At 40.4% G+C, this 26,360-nt stretch overlaps 1 protein-coding gene across 8 annotated transcripts in view; it reads left to right on the forward strand.

The window, feature by feature from the left end:
• The window catches only part of Arhgef11 (Rho guanine nucleotide exchange factor 11), a 105,180-nt gene that overhangs the window by 47,951 nt on the left and 30,869 nt on the right, over positions 1 to 26,360 (forward strand). For 5 of the 8 annotated variants that reach the window (XM_042681691.1, XM_042681692.1, XM_042681694.1 and 2 more), the window contains exons 2-11: positions 7,062 to 7,153; positions 7,893 to 7,991; positions 11,438 to 11,487; positions 12,474 to 12,531; positions 13,587 to 13,765; positions 14,509 to 14,580; positions 20,082 to 20,201; positions 21,782 to 21,827; positions 22,420 to 22,496; positions 24,406 to 24,543. In XM_042681691.1, coding sequence (XP_042537625.1) covers positions 7,062 to 7,153; positions 7,893 to 7,991; positions 11,438 to 11,487; positions 12,474 to 12,531; positions 13,587 to 13,765; positions 14,509 to 14,580; positions 20,082 to 20,201; positions 21,782 to 21,827; positions 22,420 to 22,496; positions 24,406 to 24,543 — 931 coding nt within the window. The remainder of the gene's footprint in view (positions 1 to 7,061; positions 7,154 to 7,892; positions 7,992 to 11,437; positions 11,488 to 12,473; positions 12,532 to 13,586; positions 13,766 to 14,508; positions 14,581 to 20,081; positions 20,202 to 21,781; positions 21,828 to 22,419; positions 22,497 to 24,405; positions 24,544 to 26,360) is intronic. The other 3 variants (XM_042681696.1, XM_042681699.1, XM_042681698.1) reach the window with 1 other exon arrangement.

Genomic DNA, 26,360 nt, shown 5'->3' on the forward strand with positions numbered 1-26,360 from the left:
TTTCCTGATCGCTTCCTGAATACAAAGAAAGATCAGACATACTGAAGAAAATTCACGAGGAAGAAAGAATCATTCAGTGTTAGAATAAGAAAGGATGATCTAGCTCAGACCCTCATTGTAGAGATGACAAAGTGCCGTGGAAGAAGAGAAGACTTTATTGTAAGCACGCTAGAGGCCATATCCTGATACTAATATCTGTGTGACCTTAGGCAATTTATTTAACTTCTCTCAATCTCATTTTCCTCACCTGTGGAGGAAAATAGCAATGTTACCTCACCAGGTTCTTGTAAAGATTAAATGATTGCCTGTAACATTAAATACTTATTATGTATAATTTTGTTCTCTTTTTTCAAAAGTATACAAAAAGGGAGAGTTGGTGTAGAACTCTGATGTCTAAGCTGCATTCTTACTCTTTCTGACATGGCTTTACCTTCCCTTCTGATGCAGCAGCCTTGGCGATCCTCAACACAGGGCTTTGCCCACCACCAGCACCATCCTAGTCAGATCTTGGATCTTCTTGGAACTTGCTTTATGTTGTCCAATTTCACAGATACTGAATTACAGAATTAGCACTAATATCCATGTCTCCTGGTCTCTGCATCCTCCCCCACTCCCTTTCTGTAGTAAGATTTAAACTTAGAGCTTCACACTTGTTAGGCAGGTGCTCTGCCACTTAAGCCATGCTGTCAGTCCCCCGTCCTCCCCCACCTCCCACCCCTGCCACCTTTTTTTTTTTTTTCAGATAAGGTCTCACTTTTGCCTGGGACCAACCTCTAAACAAGATCCTTCTGAGTAGCTGGGATTGTAGGCAGGGTACACCATTATGCCCCAGCCTCTGCCACCACACCTCATCTACACTTCTGTCTTGAGATATTAATCTTTCTTTTTTTAAAGGTTTTTTTTTTAAAGGTAGAGGATGTTGACAAAAATAAGTAAATATGAAATAAATATGATAATCAACAATGAATCATCTCTTTGGAGATCTATAAGTTATCTATAGATACTCAAAGCTTATATATTTTGTGTTGCAAAGCAGGTTATTATTTTGGCAGAGGCTTACTAATTATGTTAATCTTTGGACCTTATAACGTGTTTGTGCGTATATGTGTGTGTGTGTAAGAGAGAGAGAGCATGTGCATGTGCATGTACATGTGTGCGTGCACTGGAGTTTGAAATTAGAGTCTAGCTCTTGCTAGATAGACACTCTACCACTTAAGCCATTTCCCCAACTCCATTCCTACCCCATGAATTCTTAAAATAGACCTGAAGGATAGATAGCTAGTAAGATTCACAAAGGGTAAATAATTTGCCCTCAAAGATGCAAACTCATTCTAACTCCACGTGATACTCATTAATATCAGTTTTAATTTCTAGGCACAGTCCAGGCATTGCACTGAGCCTTTTCAAAAGAATATGTGACAGATGATGCTAAACTCATGTGATTCTGTGCCGATAGAGGCAGGGAGGCTGGTGAGGTATTGAGTTTGGAGTGAAAAGAAGGATGCATAATGCAGAGCAGTATTGGCTTGTTCTCTGATAATTACTGAAGATGGCTGCCACTCCACTCACTGTGAAATAGGTAAATTTGGTGTACCTCCATCCTTCAGGAGGTCACAGTCAACAAACAAGGGAGACTAGTTGACAACTATATCCGGGGTGCTTGGCATGCATATAACAAGTGCTGTTGGAGACAAGTTACTGGAGGAACGACTGAGTGAACTTCTAGTTTTCTTTGGCTAGAAGTGCTGAAGATCATACCATTAGAAAGATGAACAGATCTCTCTAAACAGGTAATTTTATCTATGACTAAGAAAGCAGGCCAATGCTATCTAATAGAAATAGGATACAAGTGACTGTATAATATACAATCCATCTAGTAGTCAAAGGCAAAAATATTTGAAGCCAGGCAGTAGTGGCTCAAGCCTGTTATCCTAGTTACTCAGGAGGCTGAGATCTGAGAATTGTGGTTGGAAACCAGCCCAGGCAAGAAAGTCCATGAGACTCTTTACCTCTAATTAACCAGCAAAAAAAAAGCCAGAAGTAGTATTATGGCTGAAGTGGTGCAGCTTTAGCCTTGGGCAAAAAAAAAAAGTTCAGAGACAGCTCCCAGGCCCTGGGTTCAAGTCCAGGAGTTATACATTTACACATACATACAATTGATATATTGCATTTAACCCAATGTTAAAAATACTACAATTTTATTTCTTTTTCTTTTTTGTTCTTTCCTTTTCTTTTTTTTGGGTGGGGAGGGGGTCCAGTTGTGGGCCCTGAACTCTGGGCCTGGGCACTGTCCCTCAGCTCTTCAGCTCAAGGCTAGCGCTCTACCACTTGAGCCACAGTGCCACTTCCGGCTTTTTTCTTTTTGCTTATATGGTGCTGAGGAATCGAACCCATGACCTCAGGCATGCAAGGCAAGTGCTCTACCACTGAGCCACCTTCCCAGCCCTTTTTTGTTCTTTTCGTTTCTTCTTTTTGGAAGTCCTGGCATTTGAATTCTGGGCCTGGGTGCTGTCCCTGAGCTCCTTTTGCTCAAGGCTAGTACTCATCCACTTAAGCCACAACGCCACTTCCAGCCTTTTCTATTTATGCGGTACTGAGGAATTGAACCCAGGGCTCCATGCATGCTAGGCAAGCACTCTACCACTAAGCCACATTCCTAGCACAAAATTTTTTTTTAATTGGCTGTACTCCATTTGTCCACCCCCAAGTTGAGGATGGGAGAGCTGACATTTGTACATCAGCAGAGGTTGTCTATACAAGCTCTTTCTCCTCACAGCCCTTACCACAGGAATGTGTAGGCCATGGAGGCACTGTTTGAGAGTCTCAAACCATAGAGAGATCTTACCTAAAAGCTGAGTTCATGGGAAATTAGGATTCTAGAAGAGCCTACTTAAAACTCCACAGTGGAGCTGGGCACTGCTGGCTTACACCTGTATTCCTAACCGTGCTGGAGATTGAGATTTGAAGTCGAGGTTTGAAGCCCAGGCAGAAAAATCCAAGAGACTCTTCTCTCCAAGTAACCAACAGGAAAGAAAGCTGAGGAGTGTCTGGAAGAGTGGCTCAAGTGTAGAGTGCCAGCCTTAAGCAAAGAAGCAAAGAGAGAACACATGAAGTCTTGAGCTCAAGCCCCAGTACCAACACACACACACACACACACACACACACACACACACACACACACACACACACACACACACACACACACACACACACACACACACACACAGAGGAAATAAGGGAAACCAACTAGTAAGTAGTAATATAGGTCAGGGTTTAAAGTATGGACTTTATCTGGAGCAAGGGTCTGGGCAGCATGGCTCTTTTCCTGGATTTTGAGGGACTCAGGAATATTTCTTTGTCCCAAACTCATGAAGATCTAGCTCAGCCTATCCTTTTCTTGACCCGACTAAAACTTTACATGCATTATACATTTTGTATGCACATATTGTAAACATGTATGTATATTGTATGTGTTTATATGTGGCATATGTATGTGAACATGTGATATGTATTATATACTATGCATGTTATGGGCACATATTGTAAATACTTTTTCACTTAGGAGCACAGATTTTAAGTCAGACCAACATTATATACATGTTACTTTTATTTAACCTCTCTGTGCATTTAAAAATGGGAATAAACTCTAATCCTGCTGTGTCAGACACTGAGGACACTGAGCAACAAGACCATCTCCACCTTCACAGACATTCCAGCCTTGTCCAGGCAAGGATTTCCCATTGGGTATTTGTACTTCAGGAAGACTAGGTCTGAGAGCTGTGAAAGCCATCAGAGAAATGCTGACCCGACACTGGGCTGTCCCGCTAGATATATTCTGTGAGATGCTGTGGCTAATGGTCTAGTTTAGAAAGAGGACTACCTTTCTCTTGAGTACAATGAGAGACTAGATTTTGTTCTTGGTTATGGTGGTGGTCATGGGGCTTGAACTCAGGGCCTGGTCCCTGTCCCTGAGCTCTTTTGCTCAAGGCTAGCATAAAATTACCATTTGAGCCATAGCTCAACTTCTGGCTTTTGAGTGGTTAATTCAATATAAGAGACTCACAGACTTTCCTATCCAGCCTGGTTTTGAACTGCAATCCTCAGATCTCAGCCTCCTAAGTAGCTAGGATTATTGGCATGAGCCACCAATGCCTAGCTGAGACAAAAGATTTTAAGCAGCAATCAGGCACCAGTGACACATTCCTATAATCCTAGCTACTCAAGAGGCTGGGATCTGAAGATTATGATTCCAAGTTAGCCTAGGAAGGAAAGCCTATGATATTCTTACTTCCAATTAACCACCAAAAAGCTGGAAATGTAGCTGTGGTTGAAATAGTAACATGCTATCCTTGAGCAAAAAAGAGCAGGTACAGGACCCAGGCCCTGAGTTCAAGGCCCAGGACTAACATGCACGCATGCGCACGCGCATACACACACACACACACACACACGCTCATGTGCACAAATAAGGAAAAGAGGAAATTATTATTAAACAATAAATGGCCTGGTTAAATTTACATTTTAGTAAGCTCATTACTATATTGTGGTCTGTTTCTACCCCTGGGTTTGTCTTAGCTCTATTGTGGTTTTGTTTTGTATCAGCCATCTCCAGTGGCTTGTCCAGTTTATGTCATTTTGTTTTCTTTGTTCCTCCTTTCCCCACATTGCTCCTTCCTGGGTCCTACATTCTCTTTCCTGGTATCCTTCTGTCTCTGACCCAAAGTTCGGCCAGTAAAAAGCAGTCTCACCTGTCCAGGTAAGAGGGTAATAACCATTCTGAGGGGAAAGAAAAATCACCTCCTTTGTATTTTAATTTGATTTTTGAAAAAGTTGTATCTCTACATGGTTCAGAGAGAAAGAGAGTCCTAAGCTTGAACTCAAGGCCTAGATGCTGTCCCTGAGCATTTTTTTTCCCTTAACACTAGCACTCTACCACTTGAGCCACAGCTCCACTTCTTTTGAGTGGTTAATTGGAGATAAGATTCTCACAGACTTTCCTGCCCAGGTTGTCTTTGAATTGTGATTTTCAAATCTCAGTCTTCTCAGTAGCTAGGATTACAGTACAGATGTGAGCCATTGACACCCAGCGGTTTAGAATTTTCAAACTACAAAAGAGAAAATAATGAAGTTTCATCCCCATGCTCTAGCCATCTACTTTCTTCCTCAGAGACAGCCAGTGTTATATTTGTTTGTTTCCTTCCAATGATATATTAAATCTTTTGCATAAGCAAATATAAAAATATATCTAAACAAATTACTTCCTCTTTTATCTTCAGTTTTGTATATCTACATAATTCTTTTTTTTTGGGGGGGGGTCCAGTCGCGGGGCCTGAACTCTGGGCCTGAGCACTGTCCCTCAGCATTTCAGCTTAAGGCTAGCGCTCTACCACTTGAGCCACAGCGCCACTTCCGGCTTTTTTTCTTTTTGCTTATGTGGTGCTGAGGAATCGAACCCAGGGCATCATGCATGCAAGGCAAGCGCTCTACCACTGAGCCACCTTCCCAGCCCCTATCTAGATAATTCTATGTCATGCTTTTTTCCCCTTAACATATCGTGGAGATTTTTCCTTATCATTTATAAAGTACTTCCAAGTTGCTTTATGTGGCCAGGTTCTGTCATTACATTGATACAAAACAATATACTCAGCCAGTCACCTTTTGTGAATGTATATACACACATATATATACATTTATACACACATATATATAAAATTTCCAACGCTTTACCATTACACATGGTGGGTCCATCAGTAATCTTCTATTTAAGTAATTTTCTGTAGTTAGAAATAGGATAGGAATTGTTTCTTTTTTGAGAGGCAACAGCTATGATTCAGGAACTGGCAACTTGTGTACTTTTCTAAAAAGGAGGGCTCCAGCAGTGAATTTAGTTTTTTCTCTTTCTATAGGGGTCCTAATTAAGAGATCAAGCAATGATCGGCTGATGGTCTTATGGTACATTGAGGTTTTAGGCTCTTCAATAGTTTGTAAGCAAGATGCCTCAGGTCAGCGATGGGAACGGGGCTGATTATAGGGTTGTATATATTACCACCAAACATAACAGATCAGATGCCTGTTCTCCCATGGGTACACAAAAGATAAATGGAATTTTCAGAGGCTTGAGCTATCGCTTCCTTTGTTTTCTATTTAAAAGCAGAAGAAAAAAGAAAAAATGTGGACGTTACCAGTTATACTATAAGTTAGTACTAAATACCCAGTTGCTATCTAGGAGACTGCCATTTTGGAAAGTTGGAATTTTGAGGGATAAAAAAATGAAACTGAAATGAGGAGTCTAAGTCAGGCACTAGTGGCTGACACCTGTAATCTTAGCTACTCAGGAGGCTGAGATCTGAAGGCTGAGGTTTAAAGCCATCCTGGGCAGACAAATCGAATTAACTAGCAAAAAGCTGAAATGAGATACGGCTCAAGTGGTAGCATGCAGCTGTGAGTAAAAAAAGCAGAGCAAGAGCTCAAGACCCTGAGTTCAAGCCCCAGTACCAGCACAATCTAGTAATAGTCAATAAGTAAATAAAATAGAGGAGTTTGTTTCTGCTATAGCCAATCTAGTGTTCTGCTATGCTCATGAAGGCTTCTGAATGTCTGACCCACTGTGTCCTTCCCTCCTTCCTTTTGCAAATCATCACCTAAAACTAACTAGCTTTTTGCTTGTTTGTTTTTTCCCTGCCTTTTTCTTGCATTCATTTTCTCTGCTGCTCCGTTGTGTTCCATCAGCCCCATTGCAGCCTGGTAAGACCCAACAAATGTGTGTATATATGCATATCCCCCTCTTGCAATTGTCTCTTTGTCATCAGACTCTGAGAAGGACCGTTTCCTTTCATAACCTGTTGAGTATTAAAGAAATCGTGCTTTCTCTGCAGACTAGGATTCCAGATAGGTGGTAGTGTCAGCAGCACAGACTCAGCTAAGTACCTATCAGTTGGAGTAGGCTGAAAGGTGGGCGGGTCAGGGTCTCATTGTCCAAGACTCAGGGCCCTTTTCAATAGAGCATCCTAATACTGGTTTCTCCCTGCCCAGCTCACTGATGTGGTTTTCTTACTCTGCAGGTTAAGTAGCCTGTCTTCTCTGGGAGATTCCACATCTGAACGCAAGTCCCCTTCCCACCATCGCCAGCCCTCTGACACCTCAGAGACAACAGGTAACTACCTTCTTGAGCATCAGTGTAGATAGAGAGGTGTACATTCATGCAGTACATAATGTGTTTTGGGCATGAGTCCCATACCAACTGCCTCCTTACATCAAACTAGAAAGTGGGTTTTATTATCTTTATTTTACTGATGAAACTGTTGAGGTACAGAAGAGCTAGGAAACTTGTCTAACTTCACACACTTGTTGACAGATCAGGATTTAGAATTAGTTCTATTTTAACTCTGGAGTCCGTGCTTGAGCCATTACAGTATTCTTGTGTACAGTGGATGACAAATGTTCACAGGGGTGGAAACAATTGGTAGTCATAACCTTTGTTTCTTTTTTCTTCTTGATCTGTCATGGGGCTTGAACTCTGGGTCTGGGCACTGTCCCTGATCTCTTCAGCTCAAGGCAAGTACTCTGCAGCTTGAGCTACAGTGCCACTTCCAGTTTTCTGATGGTTAATTGGAAATAAGAGTCTCATGGACTTTTCTGCCCAGGCTGGCTTTGAACCACGATCCTCAGATATCAGACTCTTAAGTAGCTAGGATTACAGGCATGAGCCACTGGTGCCTGGTTCCTCCTGCATCTTGTCAACATTTGTTGTTATTTTATTGATGACTGCTATTCTGGCTGATACAAGATGGAATTTCAGTGTAAATTTTATTTGCTTGTATATAAGACTTAAGAAAAAGAAACAGAGCTGGGTGCTTCCTGAGGCTGCTGGCCTAATCTCTCCTTCTCACCAGGTCTTGTTCAGCGCTGTGTCATCATCCAAAAGGACCAGCATGGCTTTGGCTTCACAGTCAGTGGGGATCGCATTGTCCTGGTACAATCTGTACGGCCTGGTGAGTGCTGCATTCCTCCTGTCCACAGTGGTTCTTTGAAGGCACATTGTATGTTGAAAGTGCTAGACTTGGAGAGTGTGTGCTTTGGGGAGCCCTGAGGGGCAGGAATGAATTACTGTAAGGCTTGTCCCTACAGATGTCTGGGGGAAATTCTGAAATGCTGAGCCATTTCATAGCTGCTTCCTCAGTTGGAAATTGGAAAATGAACTGAACAGCCGATGCCTAGATGCCATCAAAGAGAATGCCTTATACTAGGTTTATGTTGTCATAGAGGAATCAAAGGCTGTCTTCTTTCCTACTTACCTTTACATTATGTAGCTAAAAGTACACATGGTTACTTTCTTTTAGGTTTACATTTGACCTAGTCACATGGGTCCAAATAGTCTTAGAACATATTTGCGATCAATCCACTTCAAGTAATAAATTACCGAAGGATAAATTATGTTTGTTGGACATTATGTCAAATGAAACATTTGGAAACGTATTTGGTAGTTTGGGGTTCCAAGCATAGTCATTTCCCTCCTCATCACTTTAGGAAACCCTTTTAAGAAAAACAAGATTTCAGGGGTAGTCTGAAACACAAAAATGAAAAACAGATCAGCAGAATAGGAATTTGGTGAGAAGAGTGAAGAGTGGGATTCCATTTTCATGGACAAATCCATTAAATCCATTATGTGACCAGCTATGTAGAGCAGGGTGGTGAATAGTCATAGCTCTGTTCTGTGCCAACTAATAGAATCATTATACTAACAATCACTAGATTCCGTACTAACTAATCACTAACTAACTAATCACTAGATTCCGTAAAGATGACAATTAGGAGGGAGAGTATAAAGTAGGTATACCTAAAAGAGGTGAACTATAGTATAGCAAATGGGATAGGGCTAGAGATACGGAGCATCATAGGCTGGGCATGTAGAATACAGGAAAAGGCAGGGCGAAGGCTGGCATTTTACCCTAGGGATAAGAGGAAAAAGGAAAATATACTTAATGTATATTTTAAGGGAAAAGTAAAGAGAATTTCAAATATTTGACCAAAACAAGATGTGTGGGCTATATAAGAATGCAAATCATTATGACTTCTTATATTTAGGTACTAACTTTTACCAGTGAGAGGTTTGTTTTTCATATCCTAGGGTATAGCTTGAAATTATAGTTTTATTCTTTGCTTTCCTTGTTTTTCAGGATTCCTGGACTAGGATGAGACAGCTAGTGGGACTGCCAATAACTTGTACTTTGCCTCTGCGGTCTATTAGATACAGAAAGTCTGGGATCCCCTCCAATGAAGTGTGGATTCAGCTCCCCTTAACTTTCCCCCTCCACTTAGGCTGAGCAGAGTTAGACCCAGAGAAAAGAGAACAAAAAAATAACTTGCAATAAAATGTAGGCCTTGGAGTGTTTGTGCATGTGTTTGTGTTTGGGGAAGGAAAGTGGAAGAGACTTCATTTGGTTGGCATTGAAATCATAAGAGTAATAAAGCAGTTCGTACTGTCTTATCCACATACTAGATTATTCACTGTTTCTCAAAATATAGTCTGTGTTCTGTGTATATAATTACTAAGGCCATAGGATAATTGAAATCCTTGCTCCTGCCCAGAAGTATTGAATCACCAGGGATATACTTTTTAAAGTCACTTAAGCTATTGGAAGTACCTTGTATATTATATATTCTAGCAAGATAGTTCTAGTCTGACTTTTACATGACTGTGTGTTGCAAACTCTTTCATAAGTAGCTCTTTTTAGACAAGGAGAATCTTGAATCCTGTATTGAAAAGCCAAATTGGAATGTAGTCATTGCTGCATTCTTTTCCTTTATATACTTGAAACATCTAGATATGCTTACAGGAATTTTGTTTTGATCAGATGACTACAATTTACCAGATTTAATTGATCATCATGAGGAATGTTTACAAAATCTTTTTATGCTTTTCACAACTCGTTTCAGCTGTAGATTTTTCTTGTGCTTCCTGAATATAAATTAAGTTAGGCATGTAAGCCATTTAAAAATACATAGTGGTCAAAAACACTCAAAAAATCAAGAACCTGAAAATATAAAAAATATGGTCTGCCGGGTGCCAATGGCTCAGACCTGTAATCCTAACTACTAAGGAGGCTGAGATCTGAGCATCACTGTTCAAAGCCAGCCCAGGCAGGAAAGTCTGTGAGACTCTTATCTCCAATTAACCACCAGAAAACTGGAAATGGCGCTGTGGCTCAAGTGGTGGAGTTCTCGCCTTGAGCTGAAGAGCTCAGGGACAGGGCCCAGGCCCACTGCAAAACAACAACAACAAAAAAACATGATCTTCACACCTCTTACCTATCATCAGAAACCCTAAATCTGGTCCATTTCTAAGGGAGAAACTATACATAGTTTATAATTCTTTTTTTAAAACACTATATTGATATCTTTTTTTTTTTTTTTTTTTTTGCGAGTCGTAGGGCCTGAACTCTAGGCCTAGGCACTGTCCCTCAGCTCTTCAGCTCAAGGCTAGCGCATTACCACTTGAGCCACAGCGCCACTTCCGGCTTTTTCTGCTTATGTAGTGCTGAGGAATTGAACCCAGGGCCTTATGCATGCAAGGCAAGCACTCTACCACTAAGCCACCTTCCCAGCCCCAATATCAGTATCTTTTTAAATATAATTTTATTGTTAGTGTTAAGGTGTACAGAGGGGTTAATATCTTTAATGATATGAGACTTTAGGACATCTTTATGAACTTCTCAAGCTTAAGAACCACCATTTTGAAAACTCTTAATCTCTTCCTCCTCTTCTATTCCTCCTCTTCTTTCTTCTTCTTGTCTTGGGGCTTGAACTATGGTCCTGGATGCTGTTCCTGAGCTCTTTTTGCTCAAGGCTAGCACTCTCCCACTTGAGTAACTGCTCCATTTCTGTCTTCTTGGAGTCTAATTGGAGATAGAGCCTCATGGGCTTTTCAGCCCAGGCTGGCTTTGAACCACTAACCTTATCACAGCCTTCTGAGTAATTAGGATTACAAGCATGAGTCACCAGTACCTGGCCTCCAAATTGCTCTTAATAATTACTACTTTACTAATTATATTTAATCCAGTAATCTTTTTTTTTTTACTGGATAGTAAGTTACTATTATCAAAATTTGGGGTATAACTAGACTCATTCAAATAAAGCATACATATTCTTCTCAGCCCTGTTTGCCTCTCATCTTGGCTGGCTGTCACACGTCTGGCCTGTGACCTAGATGGAAGGAATAATAGCAGATGTGACCTTATGTAGTCTTCTCTAGCTTCTCTAGCCATTCCGTTTCTGGAGCAGAATGAAGGTCCACCTAGCATTTAATCTGCATCATACAGAGAAATGAGATAAAGTATCAAAGAGGATGGTCTTCCCTTCTTCCCTGGGACCCTGCTGTAGATTCAGTAGCCTTTGGGGGGAGTTGTGGGGTTCTACTGATCAGGTCTTCTCCCTACAGGAGGTGCAGCTATGAAAGCAGGTGTGAAAGAAGGAGACCGGATTATCAAAGTAAGTAGTCCCAATATCTACTTCACAAAAGAGGAAGAAGGTTATGCAGGAGCATTTCTGCCCTTGACCTGTTCTACAAACTTCTATTTTGATACCAACCCTCATCAAATCAGGTGTTTATACCAAGGGAACATCATAGAAGAAGATGAAGAAACTTAAGTCTGGTGTCTTAAAGTCTCATATTCAGAGTCCATTTACTCTAGAATAGGTTTTAGCCCCATTTTACAGATGACAAAAATTGAGAGGGAGTTGTCTTCAGATTCTCAGCCTGATAGTCTTTCATATAGTGCTGACCTGGGGTCTTTTCCTGTTTAAAACTACTGAAATCTGTCCTGCCTATTCAGGTCTGTCTTTGAAACCTGGAGTCCTTAGAAGCATTAAGGAAATCCTATAGGCAGAGACGCCTAGTCCTCTAATAATGAAGAAGCACACAGACCAATTGACATACATGTGTGTGAGATAAATGGTTGGGAAAACATACACCCAAATAAATAAAATGACTAAAGAAATGAACAGTTGTCCAGCGTCAGTGGCTCATGCCTATAATCCTAGCTACTCGGGAGGCTGAGATCTGAGGATCACTGTTGAAAGCCAGCCTGGGCAGGAAACTCTGTGAGACTCTTATCTCCAATAAACCACTCAGAAAACTGGAAGTGATGCTGTGGCTCAAGTAGTAGAGCACTAGCCTTGAGCTGAAGAGCTGAGGGATAGTGCCCAGGCCCAGAGTTCACGCCCCATGACCAACAAAAAAAGAAGAAAAAAAAAGAAAGAAATGAACAGTTGATGACATAAGTTTTATCCCTGAAAACTTAGAGGATAATGCTAGAGCAAAACACATGGCATATGTGAACAGGAAAAAACTCAATGTGAATTTGAGCAAACGTGAATGGAGCTTTGGGAAATGGCTTCCTCAAGAGTGACATTACAGACAAAAAAGAGCCCCTTTTCCAGCAGTATTTCTCAATATATATTTGTCTCTCAAACAGGTCAACGGCACCATGGTGACCAATAGTTCACACCTGGAGGTGGTGAAGCTTATCAAATGTAAGTTGGAGAGGCGTAACAAAACAAGTGACAAGTGGACTGAGGGAAGACAAGAGGGGTTTGCTGACCATGAAGGCTTCAAGAGGAAACACTACTAGTCTCTCATCAGACATCTTCATTTTTATTATTATTTTTTTATTTCCGGTCATGGGGCCTGAACTCTGGGCCTGGGCGCTGTCCCTCAGCTCTTCAGCTCAAAGCTAGCGCTCTACCACTTGAGCCACAGCACCACTTCTGGCTTTTTTCTTTTTGCTTATGTGGTGCTGAGGAATCGAACCCAGGGCCTCTGGCATTCAAGGCATGCGCTCTACCACTGAGCCACCTTCCCAGCCTGACATCTTCATTTTTAACTCACCTTTGCCACTCTGTTTAGACCATATTCTACTAATAACATACCTCACTCAAATATTATTCTCTCTCCTTTCCCATCCATAGACATTTCACTTGGTTTTTATTTCATGGGGAGGGGAACAAAAATACTCAGTAGCCAAGAAGACACCAAAATCAGGTGTGTACAAATAATCAAATAGAGGCAACAAATATTGAAGAAGGGATTAAAGGGCATAGGAAGTTGGGGAGTGATGTCTAAAATTTGAGTACGAACCATATACCACACAGGCGGTACCTTAGGTCTTTACATTGGCTGCTTTAATTGAGTGAGATTAAAAAAGGAATATGGGCACAGTGGTGCACAGCTGTAATTCCAGAACTCAACAGGCTGAGGCAGGAATAGCTCAGGTTCAAAGCCAGTCTGTGTTACGTAAGAGCCCACCCCCCCCCCCCTAAAAAATGGTCAGATGTGGTAATCCATGTAGAGTATTCCCAGATATTCAGGGGTAGGTTTTGGTTGAGGTTTCTGAATTAAGGATGGGGGAAGAGTGGAACTCTGTTGGTGCTCTGTAGGAATAGTATAGGGCCTTAAAAGTAAGGATAAACAATCTATAGTACTATGAGCTTAATGAAAAGAGAAGGGAAAAAAAATGCTCCTTTGGAGTTTGAGTAGCTGCTCTTCAGAACAGTGCTACTCAAAGAGAGCTTCTCTTTGTTCTCTCCAGCTGGTGCCTATGTTGCACTGACCCTCCTGGGCTCTTCACCTTCATCTGTTGGTGTCTCTGGGCTGCAACAGGACCCATCCCTGGCAGGAGCTCCTCGAATTACTCCTGCAGTTCCACCACCACCACCTCCTCCACCCCTGCCACCTCCACAACGCATCACAGGACCCAAACCTCTGCAGGTAATGGGTTTCTTGGCTCCTTCTCTTCACTTTAGAGTCCCTTTGAAGAAGCTACCCAGTGAAGATTAAATTAAGTAGGGTTTCATAAGAAAACATGAACACCACCAAAGAGATGAGAACATCCTATTGTACAGGATGTTCCATGCCTTAATACTCTCCTCCCCCATAAATACTTGGGAAGATTTATCAGATAACATTCAGTGTGTTCGCTAAATGTGTGGAAGGTCTTCTAGAGGCCCTCTGAGAATGTTCCTGATAGGAGAGAGTGCCTTTTCCGGGCATGGACATAGGCATCCAGTAGAGACTGTAGCCAGTTAATGTTAGCATGGTGTGTTGTGAATTCAAGGATAGGGGAATGGCTTCCTAGAGAAAGAGGACTACCTGAAGGAGTGGGATATGAAGCCCAGTCCATAGAGGAAAGGAATCAGAAAAGGGTCAAAAGAGGACAGGAAACAGATAGGTAAGATATAAGAAGTAGGATTTTCTGATTGGTAAGAAGGCCAAGCCAGCAAGTCTGTAGAGAAGTTGGAAATTTGATATCAAAGGTGATTACAGCCAAAGTTTCAGGGAAGTTCAGGAATAAAGTCAAAATAAGACTTTATGTTTACTGCATTCCAGCAATGTACTAAATGTTATACACAATGTGCTTGGGACTCAGATTCTACTCTTAGATCATTTCTTGTCCAGGAATTAGCAAATCTAAAACAGTTAAGTCTTACCGTTACTATATTTTTCTATTCTAGGATCCTGAAGTTCAAAAACATGCTACCCAGATCCTCAGGAATATGCTGAGGCAGGAGGAAAAAGAATTACAGGTGAGGTCACTGCTAATGGTAAACAGGCCATTGTCTTAGTGAAATAATACTATAATAGAGCAGTTTTCCAGAATGTACAACTTAATTTACAGACTATCTCCAATCACAGTAAAACCTTAAAAGTAAAACTTGGGGCTAGGAAAATGCTGATAGTTATATATTGACATAGACTAATCAGTGCTAATGGTACTGATAGAAGGATAGACTATGAGTCAATAGAATAGAATTAGAGTTTAGAAATGAATCCATACATCTATGGTCAATTGATTTTTTTCAACAAAGGTGCCAAGACAATTCAGTGGAGAAAGAATAGTCTTTTTGACACATGGTGCTGTGACAACTGGATATCTACATGCAAAGAATGAATTTGGACCCCTGTTCCACTCACTTAGCAAAATTTAACTCAAAATGGATCAAAGACTTAAATGTAAGAACTAAAATTATTTATGAAACTCTTAGAAGAAAAGAGATATAAATCTTTTATCACCTTGGATTAGCAATGGTTTCTTTGATATGACACTAAACACAAAATCTTTGAAGCCATCTCAGGTTCACAAATCTGTGAGAGTCTTGTCTCCAGTTAACCAGCAAAAAACCAAAACTGGAAGCATGTCTTAAATGGTAGAGTGCCAGCTGTTGAGTAAAAAGGCTGAATGATAAGAGTGAGGCCCAAAGTTTAAGGCCAGTATGGGCATGCAAAAAGTTAAATAAATAAAAGCACAACCTACAAATATTGATAATCTTAAATTACAACATTGTGCATGAAGAGACAATATCAAGAAATTAAGCCAGGCACCAGTGGCTCACACCTGTAATTCTAGCTACTTAGGACGCTGAGCTCTGAGGATCACGATTCAAAGCCAGCCCAGGCAAGAAAATCCATGAGGCTTTTTATCTCCACTAAACTACCCAAAAAGCCATAAGTGGAGCTGTGGTTCAAGTGTTAGAGTGCTAGCATGAGCAAAAAAGCTCAAGAACAACGCTCAGGCCCTGAGTTTAAGCCTTAGGACCAGCACACACACACACACACACATACACACACACAAAGTAAAAGGACAGCCTACAGAATAGAAGAACAATTTATAGATCATATATTTGTTAAAGGTCTAATTACCAGAATACATAAAGGACTCTTAGAATTCAGCAGTAAAAAGACAACTCAATTAAAAACTTGTTAAGTGTTAGTGATGTAACTCAGTGGTAGTGTTTGTCTAGCATGTACGAAGGTCCTGTGTTTGACCCTCAGCCCTCTAAAAAACAAAACTTTAGGATGTCCATTAATACAAAACATTGTTTTTTAAATTGATTTTTAGGATATTTGTTACAAGCTTTGTTCTAAATAAACACTCATGATTATACATAAAAAAAGTTAAAGAATTTTAATAAAAAGTTCTCTAAAGAAGTCATTTAAGTGGCCAATAAGCATTCACTTGTTATGCACACAAGGATTATGCTCACCAAAATGACAAGATACATTTCTTACCATAGAATGGCTATAGCCAAATACTGGAAAATGCTGAGTGTTGTTAAAGGAGGTAGAAAAATCTAAGAAATACTTGTTTATTAATTTGTCTGCATAGTCACTGATTCATATCTACTCCTCATGGTGGTAATGTCAAATATTGCAGTCATACTGGAAAACAGACATTTCCTGGAAATGCTTAACACAGATACTATCTGACCCAGTATATCCACTTCTAGATACATTCCCAAAAGAATTAAAGCATATTTTTACACAAAAACTTCCACATGATCATTCATACAGCCTTATTATAGCGAAAAATAGAACCAGCCCAAAGTCTACAAACTGAATAGAAAAGCAAAATGTGGCATGTCCACACACTGGGCTATTATTCAGCCATAAAAAGGAATAAAGAGGCCAGGTGCTAGTAGCTCACTCCTAGCCGGGCAGGAAAGTAGGAAAGTCTGTGAGACTCTTATCTCCAATTAACCACCAGAAAAGTGGTAGAATGCTTGTCTTGAGCTGAAGAGCTGAGGGACAGCACCCAGACCCAGAGTTCAAGCCCCATGACCGATGACAAAAAAACAAAAAAGGAATAAAGAACCAAGGGCCAGTGGCGCATGCCTATAATCCTAGCTACTCAGGAGGCTGAGATATGAGGATCACAGTTCAAAGCCTGCCTGGGCAGGGAAGTAGGAAAGTCTGTGAGACTCTTATCTCCAATTAACCACTAGAAAACCGGAATTGGTGCTGTGGCTCAAGTGGTAGAGCTCTCGCCTTAAGCTGAAGAGCTCAGGGACAGCGTGCAGGCCCAGAGTTTAAGCCCCACAAGAGACCGAAAAAAAAAAAAAAGAAATAAAGTACTGATACATGCTACAACATGAATGAATCCTGAAAACAGCCAAGAGCCAAGCACAGTCTGTAAATTGACTCTTTTATATACAAATATAAATATTGACTCTTATGTAGTCAGATTCTTGGTTATAGAAAATTGATTAGTGGTACTAGAGAGTGAAAGAAAGGAGAAATTAGCAGTCTCTGCTTACAGGTAACAGCTTTCTTATTGAGGTGATGTAAATGTTCCAGAATTTGATAATAGACATGATTGCACAACTGTGGAAATATACTAAAAAAGTGCTGAATTAGGCCAGGCTCCTGTGGCTCACACCTGTAATCCTAGCTATTTAGGAGGGTGACATTTGAGGATCATGGTTCAAAGCCAACTCCAGGCAGGAAAGTCCATGAGACTCTTATCTCCAATTGACCACCAGAAAACCAGAAGTGGTGCTGTGGCTCAAGTGGTAGAGCACTAGCCTTGAGCTGAAGAGCTCAGGGACAGCAACCAGGCCCAGAGTTCAAGACCCACAACTGACAAAAAAAATCCACTGAATTACGTATTTTAAATAAGGAGCTTATATATGAATTTTATCTCAACGATATGTATATGTAATACATATATATATATACACATATACATATGTACATATATTCGGTGGAGGGGGGAGGTGTCGGTCCTGGGGCTTGAACTCATAGCCAGAACACTGTCCTCGAGCTTTTTTTTTACTCAAAGCTAATGCTCTACCATTTGAACCACAGCTCCATTTCAGGCTTTTTTTTTTTTTTTTTTTTGGTGTGTATGGGGAATTAATTGGAGTTAAGAGTGTGTTAGACTTTCCTGTCCAGATTGGCTTCAAACCACAATCCTCAGCTCTCAGCCTCCTTAGTAGATAGGATTATAGGCATGGCTACTGGCGCCTGGCTCAATTATAATTTTTAAAAAAATCTAAAGCCTCTGTAATCCTAGCTATTTAGGAGGCTGAGATCTAAGGATCATAGTTCAAAAGTAGCCTGGGCAGGAAAGTCCATGACACTCTTATCTCCAGTTAACCAACAGAAGTGGTGCCTGAGCTGAAGAACTCAGGGACAGCGCCCAGGCCCAGAGTTCAAACCCTATGACTAACAACGATAACAAAAATGTTGTAACAGTGCAAAAGAAGGAATAATTATTTATTCAGTTATCAGAAGGTTTCATGAGGTGATGCTTGAGTTTGATTCAGTCTGCTATGCCTAGAACATTGAAACTAGCAGTAGGAGTGGTGGTGGTTGGAAAGTAATTTGGCAATAAATAGGAGTTTGGAGTTTGTTTGAAAGCAGTGGAAATTAAAGGACTCTGTGTAATGGACTGATCACATTTTCAAATCAGTGTTCTTTGGAGAAATGTGTTAAATAAAATGACGTAAGGAAATCTAGAAGGCTGTGGTATGTAAAAGATAAAGATTTAACAAGAACTGGAGGAGATACAATGAAAATGAAGGGATTACAATAGAGGGCCTCTCAGAGATCAAATCAGAGAAACTTACCAGCTGGTAATGAAAGGCCCTGTGGGTACTTGGTTAGAATAATGATGCCATTGATATAACAAGATAATAGAGGAGCAGAGCTTAGGGGAAAATAATGAAGGTCAGTTTTGGAGCTATTGACTTGGACAGACCATGAGATATTCAGATAGACTGTCCTCTGGGCATATGGATATGACAGGGCTGAAGTTAAAAAGAAATTCAGATGTCTTCAGTCTGAAGGTAATCATTGACACTGTCCTGAAGAGATCACCCACGGCACCAGTGTAAAGAGAAGAGGAGAGAAGTGAGAGCTGAGAACAGACGAACATAGGTGTTTTTGTGGCACATAGTATAGCATTTGCTATTACGTTTTATCTTTGAAAGAGTAGCTGTTTGAAATAATGGGGAAGACATTTGGCTACAAATGCTGGCTGAATGACTAGAAGGCAAAGAATGGGGTAGGGAAAAAGTTCTAAAGATATAGGCTACTGTTTTGAAATATTTGGTGACAAAAGAAGGGAAGAAAAAACAGGGCAGTGATTTGAAAAATAATCTTGAGTTTGTGGAAAGGGCTTTGTTGTGGTTTTGTTTTCAGTCGTGGAACTTGAACATTTTTGTAGAGTAAGGAAGGCGTTATTGAAGAAAAGCGGACTTTGAACATAAGTGAACAGTGTCCAGGAAGTATCCAAAATACCTGGAGGGACTCACTTTGTAAATTATTTAGGCAGTTTCTCTCCTGAGACAGAGAGACAGCTGCAGATGCTTTGAAGTGAGTAAAGCTGAGAAAGTTCTTACCAGATGATATTATCTGCTGGGATTGAGGGCAGGGTTGGGGCTTGATAGGTTTGGAAAAGATAAAACACATAAGAAATTTTCATAAGGTTGTCATCAGGTAGCAGGATATCTCAAATGAGCTTAGCTAACATATGTGCCCAACATCTTTATCTATTTAACCAGCAAGATTTATCAAGTATTTTTGTGGTAAAATATTAATAGCTGCCATATTTTCAAGTGTGTAACTATGTGCTATATATTTGCTAAATACTTTACATAATCCCATCCAGATCTTAATAACCATCCCATGAGGCAGATACTATCTTCTCCATTTTATTGGTGAGGATGTATTTAAGCTTGCCCAAGTCTATATTGTAAGTGGAAGTACCACAATTCAAATTCATTCTCCCCAAGCCCCTGTGCTCTACTCTACTCCCATGGTGTAAGCAATGTGAAACAAGGGATGAGGTGGTACCTGCTGTCCAGAAGCTTTCTTTCTGATGGTTGGGCAGGAAGACCAACTGTTCTGGTCAGGCATCTTTCTACTCTGGTCTGGTTTTATTGTTCATTTCCTCTATAGCACTTTTTGTATACTGTTTAGACAGTTTAATATTTCACACTTGAGTAAGAGTTGAGGAAGACTTCATTTAGGATATTAGGACTTAGGCCAAGCCCTAAGGTTAGAGTAGGGCAGGCTTTTGTGTTGTTTTCTTTCTCCTGCTGTCTCATGTGTTCTGTTTCTCATCACCTATCTTTTCCGATCCTAAATGGTGGTGAAATACTGTGCATCTTCTAGCAGGCAGAGCTTCTCTCTACTCTTTGTTTCGGAATAACTACCTGTTTTCCTTCCCTGATGAGTCATCCATTTTCTACTAACCACCCTCTGCCTTTTCCCCTCCTCCTTTTCCTCCTCACCCCCTCCCTAGCGTATCTGTGAGGTGTATAGCCGGAACCCTGCCAGCCTGCTGGAAGAGCAGATCGAAGGTGCCCGGCGACGAGTCACTCAGTTACAGCTGAAGATCCAGCAGGAGACTGGTGGCTTAGTGGTGAGTGATGGTAGGCATAGGTCTAGGAAAGGCACTATGCAGTTGGACTGGGTGTAGACAGAAGAAGAAAGCAAGGACAGACAGAAGGCTTTCTGAGTCATGGCAGGACCTCAGGCTTAGATAGTAAGTGTTAGTATTTTATAAAGGAAAAAGTTAGTGGTTCTTAGAGTATTTAACACCAAAGAGGCTCAGCATATCCTGAAACCTAGAATATTATGTGAAGAAAAAGTCTGCTTCTTGTACTTCTAGAACTTCTAATTGCAATGAAAAGAACAAATACAAAATAAAGATTAACAATTTTAGTCTTCTAGCTATCCTTCTCTTCTGGGCTGTTTCTTCATAATTAATGTATTCCTACCCTAATTTTTACTCATCTGGTAGCTTTTCCTACCACATTATCCTTTAAATAATGGGTCTTCTCAAAGAAATACTAGCATAAAAATCACCTCATGTAAAGGATCCCTAGTTAGTTGAGAGGGAATGCACCATAACAGCTAGCCACACTTTGTGGAAAATTCTAGGGAGGAGGGTTCTTTATGTGTTCTCTTCTGAGTCTACTATTGGCATCTTGTGTCTATCGAGCCTCAGTTCTTTGGAGAAATACTGAAGTAGCTTTGAAGAAACAGTCTTTAGGAGAACAGTATTTGCCCAGACCAACAGAAAATTATTTAAGGCATATCTACTTTCTTTTTTTAGATCACTCAAATAAAAAAATTGGGGAAGTAAATTTAAAACATTCATTTTCCAAGGGACAATTCACGTTGTGGACATGGACCATCTAGATTTAAAACCTAGCACTAGTTCCCACCAGTTTTAAGATTCTTGGGCAAGTTACTAAATCTCACTTTCCTCATTTACAAAATGGAGATCACTATAGAGATACAATTACTAGGGTATTGTCATAATTGAAGCACACCCTTGTCACAGGAGCCAGTGCATGTTTACTGCTGCTGCTGCCACCACCGTTGATATCCATGTATTCATAAAATAATGGATCTGAGACACTGAGCTTAGAATCTGGAGATCTGGGCTCCTACCGTGGTTTTAGAGTTGACCTACTGTGTAGCTTGGGCAAATGAAGATCTAAGCTTCTATTTCCTCACTTATGAGAGTATTATTTGTCACTCATTTGCTGAAAGATTAACCACAGTATAAGAGTGTGCTTTGTACATAATAAAGTACTATCAGTCTTACTTCTTTGACATGTCTAGGGCAGTCAGCTCCAAACTGACACCTATTCTTCTCAAGATTCTAGGGGTATATCTTACACAGCTTTCCTCAATGACTGCTTGAGCTTTTGGCATTCTCTAATCCTTAAGAAGTTTTTTCCTATATCTACCCCAAATAAGGCAATAAATGCTTTGAGAAGTGAGATTTTTGCATTTTACCAGTGGTTAAGTTCCCTTCTCACCATTAGGGGTCACCATTCTCTCATACTGTACACTTAGAGCAATATTTATTCTAATGCATTTTTGAGGCAATGATCACTAACTATAAGAAAATACGGCTCTGATTGGTGGAGGGAAAAAGGAGAAAGAGGCTCACAGAATTTGCCCTCCCTCTGGGCCTTTCTCTTTTAGGACATACTTCCACTCTATGGTGACAGCAGCCAGAGACCATCAGAAGGTGAGTCCCCATCACCTCTTTTTTCTCTGGCATATAGCTCTATTCCAGCTTTTTATTTATTGTCATCTTCCATGGGACAGATTGTGAGAAAGAAAATACATAGTATCTGTCCTTAGGGAAACAGAATAATGGGCCAGTGGAAGCAGTTGAAATAACCAGCTAACTAACAACACTGGATGAAAGGACCAGGAAGGTACCAGATGACTATGGTCGAGACAGCAGCCTGCCTAGTTGCACCTGGCTCTTGGGTGCTCAACTTGTGAGAAGGGATAGTGACTAAAAGAGGGTTGGGGATGGATAGGTTTAGGATTGAGAATAATTGTGAGGTAGAACTCCAGTCTTTAACATCAAGAGGATACATGCCCTGTGTATAGGGGTGAGGTAGGTGAAAGGCAGATATGGTAAGAGTGGAAGGTAGTATGCTGGGAGAGTCTAGTGGTAGCAACATGAGAGAGCTGAAGAAAAACTGGCAAGAAAAAGGAAGGCATTGCTTCATTTTCCTGTTCTTATATACAAGTGACCAGAATAAGTGTTCTTGTTTCCCTTAGGCTTGAGCTCCTTCCTTTCTATCTAAATTCTTTTTTTTCCTTAGGCCGTTTCTCTCTGGATTACCAGGAGGCAGATGGTGGCTTGGACTCTGGGACAGAACGCATTCCTTCTATCAGTGAAGTGAGTACCATCAGGAGGGTCCCTTACCCTCAGCTCCTGAGACTCACTGGCCACACGTAGGCCTTTAACCCCTTTGCTGTTCCTGTTCCAAAGATTTAGTTACTTATGCTGTGGGTTCCAAAAAAGAGTGTTCAAATTTATCATATATACTAGATTGCAAAATCTGGCTTGTATTTTATCATTAGTCATAGACCTTTGAGACTAAAGAAGCAGGACTTAAAACATGTCTGTATAGTTTGAAATAACATCTTAGATTAATGAAACCAACCTCATCAAAAGTGGTAGTCTCTGCTGGGTGCTGGTGGCTTACACCCGTATTCCTACCTACTCAGAAGGCTAAGATCTGAGGATGGTGGTTTGAAGTCAGCCTGTACAGGAAAGTTTGTGCAACCCTTCAAGTAAGATCCAAAAAAAAAGCTGGAAATTTAATTGTGGCTTAGGTGGTAGAGCAGTAGCTAGAGCAAGAGAAGCTCAGGCTTAAGAAACAAAGAACTCCCACTCATCTGGTCGAACCACTACTAAATATCCCCATGCTGCTGATCACATGTATGGTGTATAGTATACACCGTTATATGTTATAGACTGTAATAGACAATTTGCTACAGGAAAGTTAGAATGAACTTGTGACTTTAAATGAGCATCATTATTCCACAGTACTGTGAAATTTGGGAAATTATGTAATCACTTAACCACAATTAAAAAAAAAAAAGAACCTCGGGGAAGGTAGGGAGGGAAGGGATGGTAGGGGGATAATGGAGGGGATAACAATGCTCAAGAGGAAGTGTACTGCTGGGAGGGTGGCTCAGTGGTAAAGCGCTTGCTTTGCATGCCAGAGGCAATGGGTTCGATTCCTTAGCACCACATAAGCAAAAAGAAAAAGCCGGAAGTGGCACTGTGGCTCAAGTGGTAGAGCGCTAGCCTTGAGCTGAAGAGATGAGGGACAGCGCCCAGGCCCAGAGTTCAGGCCCCACGACCGAACTCAAAAAAAAAAAAAAAAAAAAAAGAGGAAGTGTACTCATTACCTTACTCATGTAACTGTAACCCTCTGTATAGTATCTTTACAATAAAAAATTAAAAATAAATAAAAATAGACCATGCACAAAAAAAAAAATAAAATGTGCATCTGATAACTATAAAAAAAAAAAAAAAAAAAAAGAGAAGCTCAGGGAGAGAACTTAGGCCCTGAGCTCAAGCCCCAGGACAGGCGCACTCGTGTACACACACACACACACACACACACACACACACACACACACACACACACACACACACACACACACACACACACACACACACACACACACACACACACACACACACACACACACACACACACACACACGAGTAGAAGAAATGTGATGACATCAGCAGAGCATTTACTTAGCCAGATTATGTGAATATGTAGTTGAAACATTTTAATTCCTAGTGTTTAGGCTGGAGGGTTGGCTCAGGTGGTAGCGCACCAAAACGAAGACTCTGAGTTTAAATCCCAATGCCCCCAAAAAGAAAAGGAAAAAAATGTTTAGATAACAGAATTTTATTTCCTGACTGCTCCTGTCAGGTAGGAAGAAAATGAGTAAGATGAGATAGTAATGGTAAGCCTAAATAATCTTATCACTCACATTATTTGTTGATGATGAAGAGTATAGGCTATGGATTGAGACTTTTTGGATTGAATCCAGTATATACATTATGAACTCAAGCTTCATAACTTTTCTGAGTCTTAGTTCTTTATATGAAAAGTGGGACAGATAATAATGTCTACTTAAGGAATATTGTGAGGATCAAATAAGATATATAGAATCAAAAATACGGTATAATGGAAACATGATTTTCATTACTAAGTAAGCTGACTTTCAGTGAGTCTTGTCGACAAGGTTCATTCTCACAGAATTCTCTGTTCTTCTAGTCATTGATGAATCGGAACTCAGTACTGTCAGACCCTGGACTAGACAGTCCTCGAACCTCCCCTGTGATCATGGCCAGGATTGCCCAGCACCACAGGCGGCAGGGCTCAGATGCACCAGTCCCCCCATCCAGTGACCAAGTAAGTAATTGGAATCACCTTGCAATATTTCTTTCCCCTTTTCAGAACTACAATCTGGAGGCTTACTGCCAGTACATAGTCTTGAGTAGTCAGATCAAACTCTATTTGGGCAACACAATTTGAAATAGTCACTTTGAGAACAGCCACTAAGAGAACAAATAGCAAAGAAAGAACCTACTATCAATAGGAATATGGAAGTCGGGTGAACTCAGGTTCTATGTGAAGACTCAGTGGATATAGCTGTAGGGAACATGATAGCTAAGAAGCAGACAGCTGGTCTTTGTTTTAGTGGCTGATTCATATAGGAGCTAGTATCTCTAAAATACTAATCTTCAGTGTTCTTTTTCCTTATCAACATCTTTTCCTCAAACAAAACCTTATTATTTGGAAGTCTAATATAAAAAATAAATGTTTTGGTGCTCCTGAAATCTTTCTTTCTTTTTTCCATGTCTTGGAATTCATTTCAGTAAATATTATTTTATATGATCAGAGGCACAGAGGCATTGCACCTTTGTGTTCCTCCCTAAGAGTATCCTCCTTAGGTCTCACTGTGTGTCAATGCCTAGACTGAGATCTTTCTTATCAACAGTCCACTCATCTAACCCATCTATATCTTCAAAGGTTCTTCATGGAGCCAAAGGGTTCTAAAGATCTGATTTGAAAACCTCTCCACTCAAGGGTAGAACTAAGTCCAGAGCTGTTTCAGAAAGACAGATTTTGGCTCAGACCAAAAGCTGCAAAGAATCTGTGTTGCCTAGCAATGGAATGGCCTGCCTTGACAGCCGGTGAATTGTGTGTCTTCATGCAAACAGAAGAGACCACATTACTAGAAAATAATGGCAATTGCTGTTATCACACTATTTAAAGTAGCACTTAAAATTACCAGCATAATTTTTTTTTACCCATAGCTAATTGCTTAAATAACCTAATTTTTTCCCTTAAACTTACCCACTTTTTAAAATTTAAATTAATTTTAAAACCTATTTCTCAGGTGCTGGGAAGGTGGCTCAGTGGTAGAGCACTTCTTGCCTTGCATGCATGAGGCCCTGGGTTCGATTCCTCAGCACCACATAAGCAAAAAGAAAAAAGCGGGAAGTGACGCTGTGGCTCAAGTGGTAGAGCGCTAGCCTTGAGCTGAAGAGCTGAGGGACAGCGCCTAGGCCCAGAGTTCAAGCCCCACGACAAGATCAAAAAAAAATTTTTTTTTAAATAAAAATAAAACCTATTTCTCACTATAAATGCAATGTAAATGTGAATTCGAATTTTGTGAAGTTCTTCCTAGATAGATGTGAATGAAACAGTGTAGACAGAAAGCCTCTATATACATTTAAAAAGGGGGGGGGGTGGAGAGGAGAATTCTCCTTTGTGAGATTTCTTCTGGAAGAATACTTGAGAAGCTGTTAGTTTTTTTCTCTAAGGAGCAGAAATAGTGGCTTGAGGATGAAAGTGGGACATCCTCTCGTGTCTCTTCATTTCTAAACTGCATGTCTACTCCTACCTCTCCTTTTTTAGATCTTAAAAACCAAGTTGGGGATGCTGAGGGTGTTGGGCATACATCCTGTTAGAAAGGTTCTTTACTTGGTTAACTAGGGCAGGGATGGAGGAAATGAGTCCCTTTTCTCCTCCTTTGAATTTTTTTACTCTCCAAAAACTAAACTACAACTTTTGTGTAGTAAGAGCAAATATAGTTCCAATAACTATTAATAATATATATTAGTAAGAAAATAAGAGAAAACCTATTCTGTCTATAATATGGTTAGCTGCGGGAGAATAGAAGTATAGGTTACTCTTTTTTTTTTCTTTTTTTTCTTTTTTTG

The sequence above is a fragment of the Dipodomys spectabilis genome, unplaced genomic scaffold (assembly GCF_019054845.1).
Source record: "Dipodomys spectabilis isolate Male_0828 unplaced genomic scaffold, ASM1905484v1 ptg000069l, whole genome shotgun sequence".
In the NCBI taxonomy this organism is placed as follows: Eukaryota; Metazoa; Chordata; class Mammalia; order Rodentia; family Heteromyidae; genus Dipodomys; species Dipodomys spectabilis.